The sequence below is a fragment of the Plecotus auritus genome (assembly GCF_963455305.1).
Source record: "Plecotus auritus genome assembly, chromosome: 8".
Classification (NCBI taxonomy): domain Eukaryota; kingdom Metazoa; phylum Chordata; class Mammalia; order Chiroptera; family Vespertilionidae; genus Plecotus; species Plecotus auritus.
Genome location: NC_137782.1, coordinates 41,131,963 through 41,150,772, shown reverse-complemented (window position 1 = coordinate 41,150,772; position 18,810 = coordinate 41,131,963). Strand labels below are relative to the sequence as shown.

General features: G+C 41.5%; 1 protein-coding gene across 1 annotated transcript in view; it reads right to left on the bottom strand.

The window, feature by feature from the left end:
• MIB1 (MIB E3 ubiquitin protein ligase 1) overlaps positions 1 to 18,810 on the bottom strand; it is a 123,705-nt gene that overhangs the window by 71,533 nt on the left and 33,362 nt on the right. The window contains exons 2-4 of the mRNA XM_080684714.1: positions 16,650 to 16,821; positions 13,068 to 13,197; positions 574 to 678 (exon numbers count right to left, since the gene is read on the bottom strand). Coding sequence (XP_080540840.1) covers positions 574 to 678; positions 13,068 to 13,197; positions 16,650 to 16,821 — 407 coding nt within the window. The remainder of the gene's footprint in view (positions 1 to 573; positions 679 to 13,067; positions 13,198 to 16,649; positions 16,822 to 18,810) is intronic.

Sequence of the window (18,810 nt, the reverse complement as noted above, 5' to 3'; positions counted from 1 at the left end):
CTCGCTCAGTCTTGATCATCCAGACCCCAGCAGCAAGCTAACCTACCGGTCGGAGCGTCTACCCCCTGATGGTCAGTGCACATCATAGCGACTGGTCGACCGGTCAACTGTCTGCCCCCTGGTGGTCAGTGCACATCATAGCGAGTGGTTGAGCGGCCTTAGCATATCATTAGCATATTACACTTTGATTGGTTGAACAAACAACCGGACGACCGGACAATTAGCATATTAGGCTTTTATTATATAGGATCAGCCACCAAAGCCTAGAATGCAAATACACCATAAAAATCTTATTATAATGCTATTTTCCATGCCCCTGACAAGGAACAGCCTTACAGATGATTTTAAGTCTTAGATTCTTACATTGACTATTAAATAGTTCAAACAAATATAGTAAAAATGTAATGTTTATTAAATTTTCACTTTATAGATTTCCCCTCCTATTGCATATTCATGATGATTCAGGTGGCTGTATTCTGACAAAAAAAGATGACAAAAGAAAAAACTCAAAAATACAATTATTTCCCTTCTTTCATCCATCAAATATTTTCTTTTGTGGTTCTTACTACTTACCATGCCCTCAAAGCCAACTCTGTAAAGGTTCTTAGCACCATTATCCCAGAGAACATATGCTGCGCTATGTGGGCTTGATGCACTCCAGTCTTGGATTTCTGTTACCTATAAGAGAATTTTTTGAGAAAATTACTTTTTAAAGGGAGATAGAAGAGGTTGGTTCTTTTAATTATATTTAAATCTTAAAAATTATTTGTTATTATTCTGTATAACAAGATATGAATAATACTTATTTGCCAAATATATGTCACTTCTAATATTTAATTGAATTATAATGAGGTATTTTTTCAGAAGTATAAGGTAATTTCTAAAACAATTATAAAAATTTAAAATTGAAAGCCTTAGGGATTATAATAGATTTTCAGAAAATACAAAAATCAATACAAAATTTTAAATCTTTACTCTTAAAGGTTCATTTTAAGAAGAGTGTTTTCCGCCGAAACCAGTTTGGCTCAGTGGATAGAGCGTCAGCCTGCGGACTCAAGGGTCCCAGGTTCGATTCCGGTCAAGGGCATGTACCTTGGTTGCGGGCACATTCCCAGTAGGGGATGTGCAGGAGGCAGCTGATCGATGTTTCTCTCTCATCGATGTTTCTAGCTCTCTATCCCTCTCCCTTCCTCTCTCTGAAATATCAATAAAATATATTTTAAAATAAATAAATAAATAAATAAATAAATAAATAAATAAATAAATAAATAAAAGAAGAGTGTTTTCCTTTAAACCCACTATGTAATACAAAATTCAAAATCTTTGACCAAATACCCATAATGATTCAAGATTAACCTGCTCTCTGGTCAGCTAAAATATGATAAGCATGAGGCTCAATGGCAATGTTCAAGGAGACCTGAGTGTCTTTGTTTCCCAGAAGTTCCTTCAGTTGCCTCAAAAAGCAGGCAACCTTAGCTAAAACACCATGTCTGTCTACCATGGAAATCCAGACACAATCTCAAGGCCCCACACCACACCAGAGACTAATTAATAAACTTATTTATTATTTTAAAAATTTATTGGGTTACTACTGCTTAAAGGCCAAGAATCAACTACACAAAAATGATACACAATGAGCATTAAATGTGGGTATTCTCAAGTAAACCAGTCTACAGCTAAGAATGGGAAATGGTACATGTTCACTTATTACTTTTCTCCATGTTGATGCTTACAATCAGCCATCCTTCATAGTTACTTAGAATGCTAGGATGATGTTTAAGGAATGACCTGAAAAACAGGCTATTATTTCAAATATGACATACAATGACCCTTTCATTTTTACACTGTACTAAAGAAATCATTTTGTAAGCTATGTATTTTATGGTGCTGTTGTAGAGGAAAAAATTTTAAAGTCTGTGTCATCTGAAGAAATCACAGGAACTGAAAAGCCTCTTTTGTATACACTGGTGCCAAATGAATTTTTTCAAGTTAAATTCTGTCACTATGGTGTGAGAGAGAAACACTGATGGGTTGCCTCTCGTATGTGCCCTGACTAGGGATCAAACCCAAAACCTAGGTATGTGCCCTGATCAGGAATCGAACCCACAATCACTTTGGTGTACAGGATGATGCTCCAACCAACTGAGCCATCCGGTCAGGGCAAGTGTAGTTTTTATTGTCTGACTTCTTTTTACTTGATTCCTTCCACAACCACACACAGATTGGTAGAAGGGGAAAAAAGACTGTTAGGAGGGGTGGAAATGCAGAAGGGGGTGGTCCCACACTCACGTGTGGCAGATAAAAATCAGAAGGAATATCTGGGCTGCAGAGGCTCCCTGCTGAGGAGCGAAGGGGTCCCAGCCCCACACCAGGGCACACAGCCCAGGGTTCCAAACCAAGAAGAGAAGTCTTCATAATCTCTGGCTGTAAAATCCAATAGGGATTGTGGCTGAGTGAGACAGACAGCAGCTTAAGTCCCAAGCGTTCCTCTTAAAGGGCTCCCACAGGAGAAAAGACTTACTTGCTGTGAGCTACAGTGTTGGGACAGCAGCTCAAATGGTGCAGGAACATATGAGGAGGAACTAATTGCCTGGCATTAGGACAAGAACTGAAGGGACAACTTTTTTCCAGACAGAAGTGCTGGCAGAGGTCATTGTTCCTTTTCTGAGCCCTCCTCCCAAAGAGCTGGCAGACAATGCCATATTTGAGTCTTCATCAACGTGGCTAATACTGTTCACCCCACCCTGGTAATTCCCTGAGACCTTGCCCCACCCAACTGCAGCCCATCTACACATATCCAGTGGCTTTTCCATATAAATGGCCTCTCTTGGCTCATGCTTCAGACTTTTCTAAAATCTCTCAAACAAGCGCATCTGGCCTTGAGATGTGTTATACCTCTCACTAAGTGCCTCCAGGCCTGACAACAGTGGCAGCTGGCCTTAGTTCACGGGCTGACCTCTCCTAGGCACCTCCAAGCCCAGCACAAGTAGCAGCCATCTTCAGATTGCTTTGTAGCTCATGCCAGGTGGCCCCAAATTTGGCCTGCTCCTCCCTGGAAACCCGAGGGTCAGCACACCTGGTGGACAGTTTCAGAACACATCAAAGCACCACCTAACTGCCTTCATGAGCAACACACTCAAGGAGCAGACTCAGAAGGCATCAGAGCCCTGCTGAAGTAAGTCCTGTTCCATGGTGTCAGCGCCTGCACAGCTGATCCTCTATGGTGGTTGTAGCCAGTCCTCGCAGCTGACTGATCTGGAGGTAAATTCCTCCCACTGAGGTGCCAACAGCAATCAATGCTCAACTACAACAAGATGTACACTGCCCACTCTGGGAAGCTGGAAGCTCTCCTGGAGTGACCAGCTCAGGTGATCGGGGAAGCTGTGCCACTGGACCCTGTAGGACACTACTAATTAATGCCACCATACAAAGTCCAAGAGATGTAGCAGCTCTACCTAATATATAGAAACAAATACAGGAAGGCTGACAAAATGAGGGGACAAAAAAAAACCACATCCAAATGAAAGAACAGAAAAAAATTGCAGAAAAAGAACTAAATAAAATGAAAACAAGCAATCTACCAGATGCAAAGTTCAAAAACTGGTTATAAAGATGTTCAATAAACTTTGGGAAAGAGAAGATGAACTTAGTGAGAATTTCAACAAAGATAAGAAACATAAAAATGGAACTAAAAAACATAAAAAAGAACCAGTAAGAAATGAAGACCTAAGTGAAATAAAGAATACATTACAGGGAATCAACAGTGGAGTACATGAAGCAGATGATCAAATCAGAGATTTGGAAAATAAGAAAGCAGAAAATACCCAGTCGGAACAGCAAAATGAAAAAAGAATCCAAAAACTGAGTGTAGTGTAAGGAGCCTTTAGGACAACTTCAATCATACCAATATTCATATCATGGGGGCACCACAGAAGGAGAAGAGAGAAAACAAGAAATTGAAAACCTTTTATAAAAATAATGACAACACTTCCCTAATCTGGTGAAGGAAATGGATATACAAGTCCAAGAAGCACAGAGTGTTCCAAACAAGATGAACCCAAAGAGGGCCACACCAAAACACATCATAATTAAAATGACAAAAATCAAAGAAAAAGAATCTCAGAAACTGCAAGAGAAAATCAGTTAGTTACCTACAAGGGAGCTCCCATAAGACTGTCAGCTCATTTCTCAACAGAAACTTTGCAGGCCAGAAGACAGTGGCAAGAAATACTCAAAGTGATAAAAAGCAAGGACCTATAACCAAGATTACTCTACCCAGCAAAGCTATCATCCTATCTAATAAAAGGGTAATATGCAAATTAACTGTCACTCCATCACAAAGATGGCAGCGCCTATAGCCACAAGATGGCAGTGCCCAGTCCTCTCAGCCACACCGGAGTCCCCCAGTCCCAGGGGGGCCGCCGCTGAGAGTGGGCAGTATGAGCGGCCTGGCAGGGCAGCAGGCGGAGAGCTACAGGAGGGCAGCAGCGAGCTACTGGCTACAAGCAGGCAGCGGAGAGCTATAGGAGGGGGCAGGGCAGCAAGCTATGGGGGGGGCAGGGGAGCTACAGGAGGGTGGGGCAGCGAGCAGAGAGCTACTGGAGGGCAGCAGTGAGCTACTGGTGAGCTACTGGTGCACGGATTCGTGCACAAGGCTACTAGTTTAGAATAAAAGGACATATAAAGAGCTTCCCAAACAAACAAAAAAAGCTGAAGGAGTGATAACACCACCACACCAGTAATACAATAAATGTTAAATGATCTTTAAGAAGAAAAAAAAAGGTCTAAAACATGGATAATAAAATGACAATTAATACATATCTATCACCAATTATTTTAAATGCAAATGTATTAAATGCTCTAATCAAAAGACATATAATGGCTGAATGGATAACAAAACAAGACCCTTACATATATTGTCTACATGAGATTCCCTTCAGATTGAAAGACACACACAGACTGAAAATAAAGGTATAGAAAAAAACATTTTATGAAAATGAAAACCAAAAAAGGCTAAAATAGCAATACTTATACCAACAAAATAGACTTTAAAACGAAGGCTATATAACACAAGACAAAGAAGGAACCAGCAACTCCACTTCTGGGAATTTATTTTTAAAAAATAAATTAATTAAAAAGACACATGCACCTATATCATTGCAGCATTATTTACAATAGCCAAGATATGGAAGCAGCCTAAGATGAATGGATAAAGTGGAAGTATTGCATATATACACTGGAATATGACTCAGCCATAAAAAAGAATGAAATCTTGCCATCTGCAACAATATGGATGTGTCTATAGGATGTTGTGCTAAGTGAAATAAGTCAGACAGAGGAAGACAAATGCCATATGATTTCACTTAGACTTGGAATCTAAAGAGAAAAATAAATAAACAAGCAGAACAGAAACAGACTCATAGATAGAACATTTTGATGGTTGTCTGATAGGAGGGGGCTGGGGAAATGAGTGGAAAAGGTGAAGGGATTAAGAAGTACAAATTGGCAGTTACAGAATAGTCGTGGGGATGTAAAGTACAATATAGGGAATACAGTCAATAATACTGTAATAACTATGTATGGTGTTTGACAGGGTACTAGATTAATTGTGGTAATCACTTAGTAAGTTATATAATGTTAAATCACTGGGGTATACACTTGAAACTAATATAATGTATGTCAACTATAACTGAAAAATAAAAACATTATTTAAAGTAAAAAAAATAATCATTCCTCAACGATAAGTCTCAAATGTGAAATGTTATTTATTTCAGTGAGCACTCAGGATAACACAGAGTATACATAATTCAACACACATTTGTTTTACTGAATCAATGAATGATCAGCAAAAGCAACATAAAATCCAAAATAAATAAATCCAACAACCCATTTAGCCTAATATCTCTAGCTATCCCACCCCAGTGAAACAGGCTCTACACAATTCTGTAGGGAGCGGTTATAGGGTTAAGCCTCTGACTAACCTGCTGGCAAAGCCGCAAACAAGTCCCAGCTTAGAGGGCACAGCCCTCTTAGCATAATTAAGCTTGATCTTGTGACTGCTCCCTAGATCTTTCCTGGGTAGCTAATGGGCTGTGGGAGGTGCAGCAAGTGCTGCCAAAATAAGTGAAACTTACAAGAACATTGTAAATTACCTTGTTTACCTCTGACTATAAAATAAAGGCTCAGCTTGCAGTCTGGATCTTCTCTGTGGTCTTAGTCATGCACAGAAGATCCACCTAGACCCAGCTTATTCTCTTTGTCTGTCTTTTCTTCATCCTTCACCAGCCCTCCCTCAGGCTCACCGAACCCTTAGCTGTGCTGGTGCGGCACAAGTGGCGCCCAACGCAGGGCTGAGTTCGGCCCAAGTGGCACTCAATGTGGACCTGAGTGTGAGGGAACTGCAATTGTCAGGTGAAAGGAGGCCTCAAGGCGTGCACACGCAGTAAGGAAGGAAGGGGTGTAGTACCAGCTAGGTGTAAAACATGGGAAATTCAAGATCGCAGGGAAAGAATGTATGCGTATCCATGCTTAAGGCTATGCTCTAAGCAAGGGGCTGTTCTGTGAGGTATGAACAGCTTTTCAATTTTTTGGATTTTGTGAGTAAAACCTGCCCATGGTTTTCTGAGAAAGAAAAGGTAAATATAGAGGCATGGGAGAAGGTAGGAAAACAACTTTGTGATCATTATATAGCTGAAGGTCCAGAGGAAATGCCTGCCTCTACTTTCAGTCTGTGGTCCCTGATTCAGGACTGCCTAGAGCCCGCCCCAGAAAGGGAATGGAGGAATGTGGCAGGGGAATCAAGACAGATGGGGGAAGGCTGCCAGAGGCTTCCGAGTCCACCATCGGTGCCTCTGCTGCATCCTCCAGCCCCTGGGGCTACAGCTCCTGTGGGGGAGAGCCCTCCGGATGATGCGCTTTCTCCCAAACACGAGGGAGGATTGGAGGAAGCAAGGGAACAGCACCAGCGGGTTTGGGATGATGGGGGTCTGATACAAACATTTGGAGAGCTTACTGTTGCTCATAAGCCTCTCCTTTTACCCCCTAAACAAGCAGAAAAAAGAATGTGCCAAATGAGCATCAATCAGGTGGCGTTTTGGCTATCATTTTAAAAATGGAATTAATTTAAAGTATAATATCCATATAGAAAACTATCCTTAGCGTAAAATTTTGTGCTTGATCAGTTATTTTTTCTCCATTAGAAATCAGATGCCACACAGGGATTTACATTCCAGATTTAAACAAATGAATGGAAAGGATACAAACCGTTAAGTATAGCAGGTTATTGTTAATACTTGTAAAGCACCTTATATTAGTGAGAAAATGAAGAACAGTGCCTTAAAAGACAGACTGAAAGGTAGACTGTAACTTAAAATGTTTGTGATTTGTTCCCATTGAGGAAGGTAAAAGGTTGATCTGAGGATGTAACTGTTGATGTAAGCAGTAGTAAACTGCTTTTAGATACCATACTGCTAATATTTGAAAACTTAGCCTACTTTAGTTTAGACCTGATTAAATTAAGCTGAAGAATGTTATACAAAGTTGAAAGTCTTATAGTGAACCTCCCAACATATTTCTTTGTGGCTGTTAAAAATATAATAGAGCCGCCGAAACCGGTTTGGCTCAGTGGATGGAGCGTCGGCCTGCGGACTGAAGGGTCCCGGGTTCGATTCCGGTCAAGGGCATGTGCCTTGGTTGCGGGCACATCCCCAGTGGGGGGTGTGCAGGAGGCAGCTGATCGATGTTTCTCTCTCATCGATATTTCTAGCTCTCTATCCCTCTCCCTTCCTCTCTATAAAATATCAATAAAATATATTTTAAATATATATATATATATATAATAGAGCCTAAAATTAATATAATTATATTTTTCTTTGTACTTCAAAAAAGTATTCTAACACTGTTGTAACACAAAAGGATTTTCACCAAGCCATCTTGAAACATAATTTCTTTCATGAGGCAAAGAAGGAAATAATCAGTTATCTATTTAAATAATCATTTACTGAGAAAACCAAGATGGCGGCATAGGTAAACACCTAAACTGCTGCCTCGCACAACAATTTCAAAACTACAACTAAAAGACAGAACGGACACCATCCAGAACCACAGGAAAGCAGGCTGAGTGAAAATTCTACAACTAGAAGGAAGGAGAAAAGCTCACAGAGAATTGGAGGTACGGCAAAGGGGCTTTGTGCGCGCAGAGAGGAAGGGCGGCTGAGAGCTTGGCTGACTTCCTCTGGCGGAAGGGGGAAGGAAGCCTCGGACCGCCCGCGAGCTGGGAAAGGCAGAAGTCTGAAGGCGCACACAGGCCAGTGCGCACAAAGGCTGCGGAGGTAGCCATAGGCTTTCCCTAGTGAAAGGGAGTCAGAGGATCCTGACTGAGCCCCAGTTCTGACTGCAGTGAACCCCGGTTCCAGGCGAGCCCCTGGGGACCCACGCTCTTGTAGGGGGAGTCTGGACTCTCGGGCGGAGACTCAGGAGCCGGGGAAGGCGGAGGACTGAAAGTGCGCACACGCGCCGCGCCGCGCCGGTGCGCACAAAGGCTGCGGGGGTTGCCACAGGCTTTCCCTAGTGGAGGGGAGTCAGAGGATTCTGACTGCACCGAGCCCCAGTTCTGACTGCAGTGAACCCCAGTTCCAGGCGAGCACCTGGGGACCCACGCTCTTGTGGGGGGAGTCTGGACTCTCAGGCGGAGACTCGAGCTGGGGAAGGCGGAGGACTGAAAGTGCACATGCGCGCAGGGGCGGGGCTGACAGGAAGCCAAGACTGAGACTCCACCCCATCCAAGCTGAGCACAGAGGCTATTGCAATTTGGCAAGTCTAATCCTATAAGGCTGTCTCCAGCACCGGGCTTCTCCCAGCATAGACACAGCTGATCCTTACAGCCAACTGGCCCGGAGGTCAATTCTTCCCAGTGATACCAACAACAATAAAGACTTAATTACAACAAGGCTGTACACACAGTCCACAAAGGGGTGCACCAAGAGTGTCCACCTCAGGTTAACTGGGGAAGCAGACCCACTGGGCCATATTGGAAACCTAGCACAAATATCTACCTTACCAACTCAGGGATTCAGTGAAAATGCGGGGTCAAAGAATCAGATCACAAACGAAAGAAATGGAGGAAAACAAACGACTGGATATAGAATTCAAAACCACCGTTATAAGACTTTTTAAGAATATCCTAGAAAAGGCCGATAAATATAACGAGACCCTCGAAGATATGAAAAAGGACCAACTAGAAATTAAACATACACTGACTGAAATAAAAAATATTATACAGAGACCCAGAAACAGAATAGAGGAACACAAGAATCAAGTCAAAGAATTGAAATACAAAGAAGCAAAAAACACTCAACCGAAAAAGCAAAAAGCAAAAAAAAAAAAAAATCCAAAAAGTTGAAGATAATGTAAGAAGACTCTGGGACAACTTCAAGCGTACCAACATCAGAATTATGGGGGTGCCAGAAGAAGAGAGAGAGCAAGATACTGAAAACCTATTTGAAGAAATAATGACCGAAAACTTCCCCCACCTGGTGAAAGAAATAGACTTACAAGTCCAGGAAGCCCACAGAACCCCAAACAAAAGGAATCCAAAGAGGACCACACCAAGACACATCATAATTAAAATGCCAAGAGCAAAAGACAAAGAGAGAATATTAAAAGCAGCAAGAGAAAAACAGTTAATTACCTACAAGGGAGCACCCATACGACTGTCAGCTGACTTCTCAACAGAAACTATGCAGGCCAGACGGGAGTGGCAAGAAATTTTCAATGTGATGAATAGCAAGAACCTACAACCAAGATTACTCTACCCAGCAAAGCTATCATTCAGAATTGAAGGTCAGATAAAGAGCTTCACAGATAAGAAAAAGCTGAAGGAGTTCATCACCACCAAACCAGTACTATATGAAATGCTGAAAGGTATTCTTAAAGAAGAGGAAGAAGAAAAAAGTAAAGAGAAAAAATTATGAACAACAAATACATATCTATCAACAAGCCAACCTAAAAATCAAGTGAATTAAAAACCTGAGGAGCAGAATAATCTGGTGAATATAATAGAATCGGGGGCATAGAAAGGGAGTGGGCTGATAATTCTCAGGGGGAAAGGGGTATGGGGGGGTTCATGAAGAGAATGGGCAAAAATCATACACCTATGGATGAGGACAGTGGGGGGGAGGTAAGGGCAGAAGGTGGGGTGGGAAAGGGGTGGAGGGGAGCTATGGGGGGAAAAAGGAGAAATAATTGTAATAATCTGAATAAAGATTTATTTAAAAAAAAAATAAAATAAATAAATAAATAATCATTTACTATTTAAAAGAGACAATCATTTTAAGTTGTTTTTTTGTTTGTTTGTTTTCATTTTAAGTTTTGAGACAGCAAATGTGACTAGTGTAATTTCAGAAACTCTTAAGGATTTTTGGTTGATCAGGTTACCGTAGATTTTTAATGATTGCCCTGATAAACAGATTGAGCTTTCTTTTACCTTCCTCCTTCTTTCCCATACTTCTCAGTTTCAATTCCTATAGTATAGTAAGCATGCATACTTTTATTTCTTTCATTTTCTTAGAAAGCACTAGGTTTTTGTTTGTTTGTTTTAGAGGGATAAGTCTTCCTCCTGCCTTTGACACATTAGATTAGTTCAAAAGGCTTAAATTAGGTTAAAATGAGCTTTTGCTTTTTTAAGTCATTAAAGTTGTTTTAGTTTCTTTAGCCTATAATGGTTGAGTTTAGCCCTTGGTTTTCAATATTTTATGGTAGGAAATGACAAGTTGCTTAGGTCCATTTCATAAGCCAAAATTCCTTACATTTAAATAATTATGTTAAAGGTTCTTAAATGAAGATTTACTTATTTCTTAGTTACTGGTACAGCTAAAGTTTGTTTTACTCGCACATTTGTACGTTAGATACCTGCTCCCGCTTTATCTTTGCGACTCCCCAAATGGGAGAGAGTGCCAAGCATGTCATTGCCTAGCTGCCTTTGCGGTACTAGGTCCTCCCTTAGAGCTAAAGACAGACAAAGGACCCGCATACACTAGTTCTGCTTTTCAACGTTTTTGTCAGCAATATCAAATTTGTCATAAAACTGGTATCCCTTACAACCCTCAAGGTCAAGCAGTAGTGGAAAGAGCAAATCACACTCTTAAAATGCAATTACTAAAACAGAAAGGGGGAGACAGATATTATGTGTCACCTCAAAACAAACTCAGTCATGTTCTTTATACTTTAAATTTTTTGAATTGCGATGCAGAGGGTCATACTGCAGCCAAAAGGCATCGGGCCTCCTGTACAATAGCTTCCACGGGGGTAGCCCGATGGAAGGATGCACAAACTGGACAATGGTTTGGACCAGATCCAGTAATGATGTGGGGAAGAGGTTGTGTTTGTATCTTTCCAGAAGGAGCAGTGCAGCCAATTTCGGTGCCAGAGCGTTATGTATGTCACCACAATGGACCCAGAGAAGCTCCTTGTCCCAACGTTCAAAAGACTGAGAGTTGCCCCAATGACAGCAAAGTGGAAAAGGAAGATGACGAAGGCTATACAAAAGACCGAGGTGCCAACATGGGGTCAGCTGAAGAAGTTAACAACTGAGGCCCAGCAGATGGCAGAAAAGCAAGAAGTGGAAGCTACTCCCTCAATCATGTTTCTGGCCATGCTAGCATTGGTTAGCTGCCAGTTTTCTGCAAACTCTTGCGCAGCCAAGTCCGAGGACTCTTGAGTAAATCAGCAAAAGAAACTTACATTTAGTAGAAAAATGTTACTGTAGTTTGATTTCTCTATTATTGTAGTATTGCATTGGCATTGTTTTATTAATAACCATGTCTGGGTTTTACATTGACATTGTTTTGTTATTGGGTTTTGCATTGGCATTGTTTTGTTATCTTTAAGTTTTACTTCCATTATTAGTAGCTTAAAATTAAAAGAAGGGCGAGATATAGGGAGCCGTTATACGGTTAAGCCTCGGACTGACCTGCTGGCAAAGCCGCAAACAAGTCCCAGCTTAGAGGGCACAGCCCTCTTAGCATAATTAAGCTTGATCTTGTGACTGCTCCCTAGATCTTTCCTGGGTAACTAATGGGCTGTGGGAGGTGCAGCAAGTGCTGCCAAAACAAGTGAAACTTACAAGAACATTGTAAATTACCTTGTTTACCTCTGACTATAAAATAAAGCATCAGCTTTCAGTCTGGATCTGTTCTGTGGTCTTAGTCACACACAGAAGATCCACCTAGACCCAGCTTATTCTCTTTGTCTGTCTTTTCTTCATCCTTTGCCGGCCCTCCCTCAGGCTCGCCGAACCCTTGGCTGTGCTGGCACGGCACACAATTCCCTACAGAATAATTGCTAAAATTGACCCTAAACAGCTCTATACACTACCTGAGAATAGTAACAAGAGTTAAGTGGACTAGGTAACAAAAGTAGCTGCTTATTACCCCCTAAGACTCAGGTCTTTGAAAGAATGGAATATAAAACAAGTGAAATTGTAGCCCTAACCGGTTTGGCTCAGTGGACAGAGTGTCAGCCTGTGGACTGAAGGGTCCCAGGTTCGATTCCGGTCAAGGGCATGTACCTTGGTTGTGGGCACATCCCCAGTAGGCAGTGTGCAGGAGGCAGCTGAATTGATGTTTCTCGCTCATCGATGTTTCTAACTCTCTATCCCTCTCCCTCTGCCTTCCTCTCTGTAAAAAGTCAATAAAATATATTTATAAATAAATAAATAAAATAAAACAAGTGAAATTGTAATAGCAAGAAAGTTAAGAGTATTAGCAAAGCTCAGGGAGGACTGACCCAAACAGATTGTTTAGAATGGCATTCTGGGCAACAAAGTGGCAATACTGAAGCCTAAAGGTAGAAAGGTAAAATCTACCCAACAACTTTCTCAAGAAATACCAATATTTACAATGGAGTAGGAACAACCTCTTTTCTTTCAAGAAAAAAGGGAAATTAAGATTTAAAAAATTGCTCCTGGCATAGAAAAAAATGTGCCACATAATTCAATTATAGTAATAAATAAAAACCTCCTGACATACTATATTCTAGAATAACATGATGAATTAAGAAAAAAGTTTTACCTTCCCCCTACGTCCATTTCCTCCATCCTGATCTTCCCATTGCCAGTCTACTCCTCGTACCACTCTGGCTCCTGCAAAGATCCCTCTGGCTGTAATCTTCTTAGATTTTCTACGAGATTCTAATAGAACCCTAAAAATAAAATTATTTCAAACTTGTTTAAAAATAGGTAACATTATTTTTTAACAACAGAATATAAAAGGTTATTTCGAAAATATGAAAGATTTTTTAAATAGTAATGAAATCCACATATGAACCCAATCTAACTATTTCAAATTATCACTATACTCTTCACTGCTTTAGAGATAGCAAACTCAAATCAAGTACATCTGTTAGGCAAATAATATAAATGAGTTCCTAAGAAAAATAGCGCCACAGAAATGAAAAACGGCAAGTGGCACTTGACCTCAGGCTTATTTAGGAAGACAACAGGGAGTGGTAGGGACTTTGGTGAACTCAAGCATGGATTTGTCTACAGGGTACAGGTGCTCCTGTGCTTCAGCAAACTCTTGCCATGAACAAATGTAGGCCCAGTGCTAAGTTTTCTGGGCGGGTGCGTACATAAGTGTGAGAGTGTGTGTGAATGTGTGCATGTTTTAAGAATTGATAAACTTAGATTTTTGTGTGAAATCACCCAATTTCAAAAGGTTAACAATTGTTCAAAATTTTGGAACATGGTATATGTCAAGTAAAATACATTTGTGGCCTAGATTTGACCTGCATTAAACTGCCTCCAAAGTTCTGCATACCTACAGAAGACTGTGGACCTTGAAAAAGATTCTAAACTCATTTATATGGACCAGCTGGGTTTTCCGAGCATCTACCCCGTATTCCGCATCCTTCTCATTCATAAAACCAAAAAGATTTGGGGTTTTTTTCCTTTTGCTTTTCTGCTTTCATCTCATTATTCTATTCATTTTTAGAATATCTTTATTATACTCTAATTTTTAAAATTGTAAACAAAAGACAAAAATAACTTGTTCCAATTACTTAGTTAATAAATGGCAGGACCGCCCTGACCAGTTTGGCTCAGTGGATAGAGCATCGGCCTGCAGACTCAAGGGTCCCAGGTTCGATTACAGTCAAGGGCATGTACCTTGGTTGCGGGCACATCCCCAATGGGGGGTGTGCAGGAGGAGCTGATTGATGTTTCTCTCTCATCAATGTTTCTAACTCTCTCTCCCTCTCCCTTCCCCTCTGTAAAAACATCAATAAAATATATTTAAAAATTAAAATAAAATAAAATAAAAATAAATGGCAGGACCATGATTTGAACTGGGAAACCAGGTCACCCAAATCCATTTTTCTATTACTCCTGATGCTTCCCTATGACTGGCTAGATCAGGGGTGGGCAAACTTTTTGACTGGGGGCCACAATGGGTTCTTAAACTGGAACGGAGGGCTGGAACAAAAGCATGGATGGAGTGTTTGTGTGAACTAATATAAATTCAAAGTAAACATCATTACATAAAAGGGTAAGGTCTTTTTTTTTATTTCAATAGTTTTACTCATTTCAAACATTTTAACAAGAAGAATGTAAACACTAATTATTATAATTTGAAACTTCAAAAAATGGAGGAATCATAGCACAATAACATACCTTTTATTGAAGATGGCAAAGGCAATATAAAATTGCCTAACAAAGGAAAGGTACAAAAGCCTTTCAAATTAAACTTAAATATAATAAAATAATGTAAAACTAAAACAAATAGAAAAGAACAAAATGTGTAAACAGTAAATTAAACATTTTCTTTAGTGCAACTTCCACATTATGCCCGGGACGTAGATGTAAATGGCAATGTAGACTGGGTTAAAAGGCTTTTGGTCTTTAAAACATCAACTTCAGTGGGAACAGTGTTGTTGGTCTCCTTTTTAGCTAATGCTCTGATACTGTGCTCTCCAGGGGCGTGTCTCCCTACATCACCACGATAACGTGTCTACTCATTCCCAGGGTGATGTCAGGGGACACGTCCGCGGGCATTACAAGGAGCCTCTGGGAGATTGAGAGGTTGTTCCTTCTACTGAATGGGCGGATATAAATCCGCCCACTCAGAAGAAGGAGCTGCGGCCGTGTTTCCCGACGTTGCCATGTTAACACTGCTGCTGGTGAAGGAGCGGAGGGGAGAGCAAGAGAACCCTCCGCTCTTTCGGCTCCGCGGGCCGGATAGAACAGCCGAACGGGCCGGATCCGGCCCGCGGGCCATAGTTTGCCCACGGCTGGGCTAGATTCATGCTCCTATGCATTATCCATCCTATCTAATAAAAGAGTAATATGCAAATTGACCGTCACTCCAACACACAAGATGGCTGCCCCCATATGGACACAAGATGGCCGGCAGGGGAGGGCAGTTAGGGATGACAAGGCCAGCAGGGGAGGGCAGTTGGGAGGGACCAGGCCTGCAGGGGAGGGCAGTTGGGGGCGACCCGGCCAGCAGGGGAGGGCAGTTAGGGGCAAGCAGGCTGGCAAGGGAGGGCAGTTAGGGGTGATCAGGCCAGCAGGGAGGGCAGTTAGGGGCAATTGGGCCAGCAGCAGAGCAGTTAGGTGTCAATCAGGCTGGCAGGGGAGTGGTTAGGGGGTGGTCAGGCTGGCAGGCAGAAGCTATTAGGGGCAAACAGGCAGGCAGGCAAGCGAGCAGTTGGAAGCCAGCAGTCCTGGATTGTGAGAGGGATGTCCAACTGCCCGTTTAGGCCCGATTCTATCAGGCCTAAACGGGCAGTCGGACATCCCTCAAGAGGTCCCAGAATGGAGAGGGTGCAGGCTGAGCTGAGGGACACACCCTCCCCCCATGCACAAATTTCGTGGACCGGGCCTCTAGAATCTACATAAGAAGACTAAATTACCTGAAACTCTATGCCCATTCACAATTAACACTCCTCTCTCTTACTCTTATAACACTCAGTACATATCCCTACACAGAGTATAAAACATCACATGATAATCACTGTTGATCAAATAATCCCTTAACTTGAAAACTCTTTAAGTACTTTACCTTCAAATTTACATAAGCATAGTAGCTACCTCAAAGTCTTAATAAATGCCTCTTGACTGAATCAATGGGCCCTAGTGATAGCAATTAACAGAATAGAAGGTATAGTAAGAAGAAAATAATCAGCCCTGATGGTAGCTCAGTTGGTTAGCGCAGCATCCAATACACCAAGGTTGGGGGTTCAATCCTCTATCAGGGCACATATAAGAATCAACCAATGAATGCATAAATAATAGGAACAACAAATCAATGTTTTCTAAAAATCAATCAACAAAATAATAATAATAAAAACACTTCAGCTTGTTAATAAAAAATAAAGAAGAAAATAATCCGTCTCTCTTGGGCTACCCTTGCATTTCCAAGTACTGAGTAGTGCCAGGTCTCTAATAGAGAGAAAGAATAGCCTAGATTATCTTGGAAAAATACTTAGAGCTTCGTCTTCACAGAGGCAAGCCTGGTCCACTTCTAGCCTGCTATCTGCTACCTCCTGACTAAACTAGCTCTTAGAAGCTTTCCTAATCCTATTTTTAAGGCTGAATAGTATAAAATTTTAATACAAACAAAAAACTGCGACTGAAGAAAAACTATTTCCCATACCGCTCACTTCCAGGTGTAGTAATTCTATAGAAGCGATGCCTTAAGTGATGCTTATCTCCATGATAACACACGGTGCACAAATCATAATTTGTACACTCTGCACACTTCCATCGAATGCCAATGATTGGTTGCTGGCGGCAGGTATCACACATGGTTCCATCATGCTTAATGCCTATTAAAACAAGGATACATCCTTACATTAATCACAGGTATTATTTTCTTAAATATTACTTCTTAAGAGGAAAAATAAGAACACATCATTTTACCAAGTATTTCAATAAAGTTGGAAATAATATTTCAAATGCACCATATATAGTTTCAAGATAACATATTACAAATACTTTAATCAGCACAAATTATAGGCTAAATAGATTCTATCCCTTCTTTTTTCCATTAATAAAAATATTTCTCAGTAGCACTTCCCTTTATCTCATCCACAAACTGAAACTGAGATTCAGTCCAGAAAAAGAAAGAAGAATCTTTTATCCCCAAGGAGATGTTTCAGACTTCAACACCCAGAAATCTTTTGAGGAATTTAAACTTATCCTCTAGGTAATTACTCCAAAAGAAAATACAATTAAAAAAAAAAGAAAATACAATTTTATCCTCAACATATCATAGAAACAAACTATCAATTTACTTAAGAATTTTTATCTAGATATTGACTATTTCCCCACAAACAATAAACTTCAGAAAATGATTAGCAAGCAAGTTTCCCAGTTTAAAGGATAATAATATACTCTAGTTGAGTTTGTTGTGTTTTTTTTCCTTAAGGAATAAGGAGTAATACACTCTAGAAAATGTTCACTAAAAAAGTTCACATGCATGGATGAGATAGACAATAGAATAATAAAAGATACCACTAAAAAGTAGTGAAAATAACTGACATTTCAGAGTAATAGAATTGGGGATAATATTCTATTATTCTGTTACCAGAGGTCCGGTGCACAGATTCGTGCACTGGTGGGGTCCCTTGGCATGGCTTGCCCCTCTCGCAATCCGGGAACCCCCGGAGGATGTCAGACTGCCAGTTTCGGCCCGATCACCACAGGCCAGGCCAAGGAATCCCACAGGTGCACGAATCCATGCACCAGGCCTCTACTATGCATATAAGATCTTTGGTTAATCTCTTCCCACCCTTCCCTTTCCCTCTGAGATTCATCTGTCTGTTCCATGTTTCCATGCCTGTGCATTGAGCATCTGCCACCTGGTGGTCAGTGCATGTCATAGCTACCGGCTGAACAGTCGAACGGTCGCTTAGGCTTTTATATCTATAATAATAAAAGCATAATATGCTAATTAGACAGACGTCCTTCCGGATGACCTTCCGGACAAAGCTGCAGTGGCGGGAGCCAAGGGAGAGGCAGTCGCCACCACAGCGGGGCTGAGCACCTTGCACAAATTTTGTGGATCGGGCCTCTAGTCCTAATATATAAAAACCCAGGGTCATAATATGCAAAACGACCAAAGGCTCGACCGACCGGAAGTCAATGCTGGACTGCCGCTGCTTCAGGTACCCCAACCCAGCACTGACTGCCAAGTGGGCTGCGGATCAAGCCCAAAGAGAGGCCTGGACAGAGAAGCAGGGTCTTATCCGTAGCCTCCGTGGCAACTGTTGATCAGCACTTGCCTCTCTCTTTTGCTCCGGACCTGGCCAGCAGCCGCGCCTCTCTTTCTCTCAGGCCTCCGCTGGGGCTGCTGATCAGCCCCGCCTCTCTGATCAGGCCCAGAGATGAACCTGGAGATGCTGACTGGCATAGAAACCAACCAATCAGAACCTAACCTGGGTGGACTGTGAAGGCAGAACCTAAGGTGGGGGCTGAGGAGGGGTTTTAAGGGCAACAGCTATTTGGTGTAAGGTGTAAGAAAGCAGTTCAATTGTTCAATGACCAGTTTGGCAGTATAGTGCATATGGCTGGCTATCAGTCCAGATATAGGGATTGTATATTTTTGTCTGCCAAGAGCATCTCCTCCTGATGAAAAAGGCTTCCCCCACCCATTTAAGCAATCCTGTCCTATATAATCTTACTACTAAAAGGGTAATATGCTAATTAGACCGGGTCAACCAGCCATCTTCCAGATGTCCGACTTCCTTCCGGACAAAGCCATGGTGGTGGGGGTCGAGGCAGAGGCCATTAGGGGCGATCAGGCCAGCAAAGAA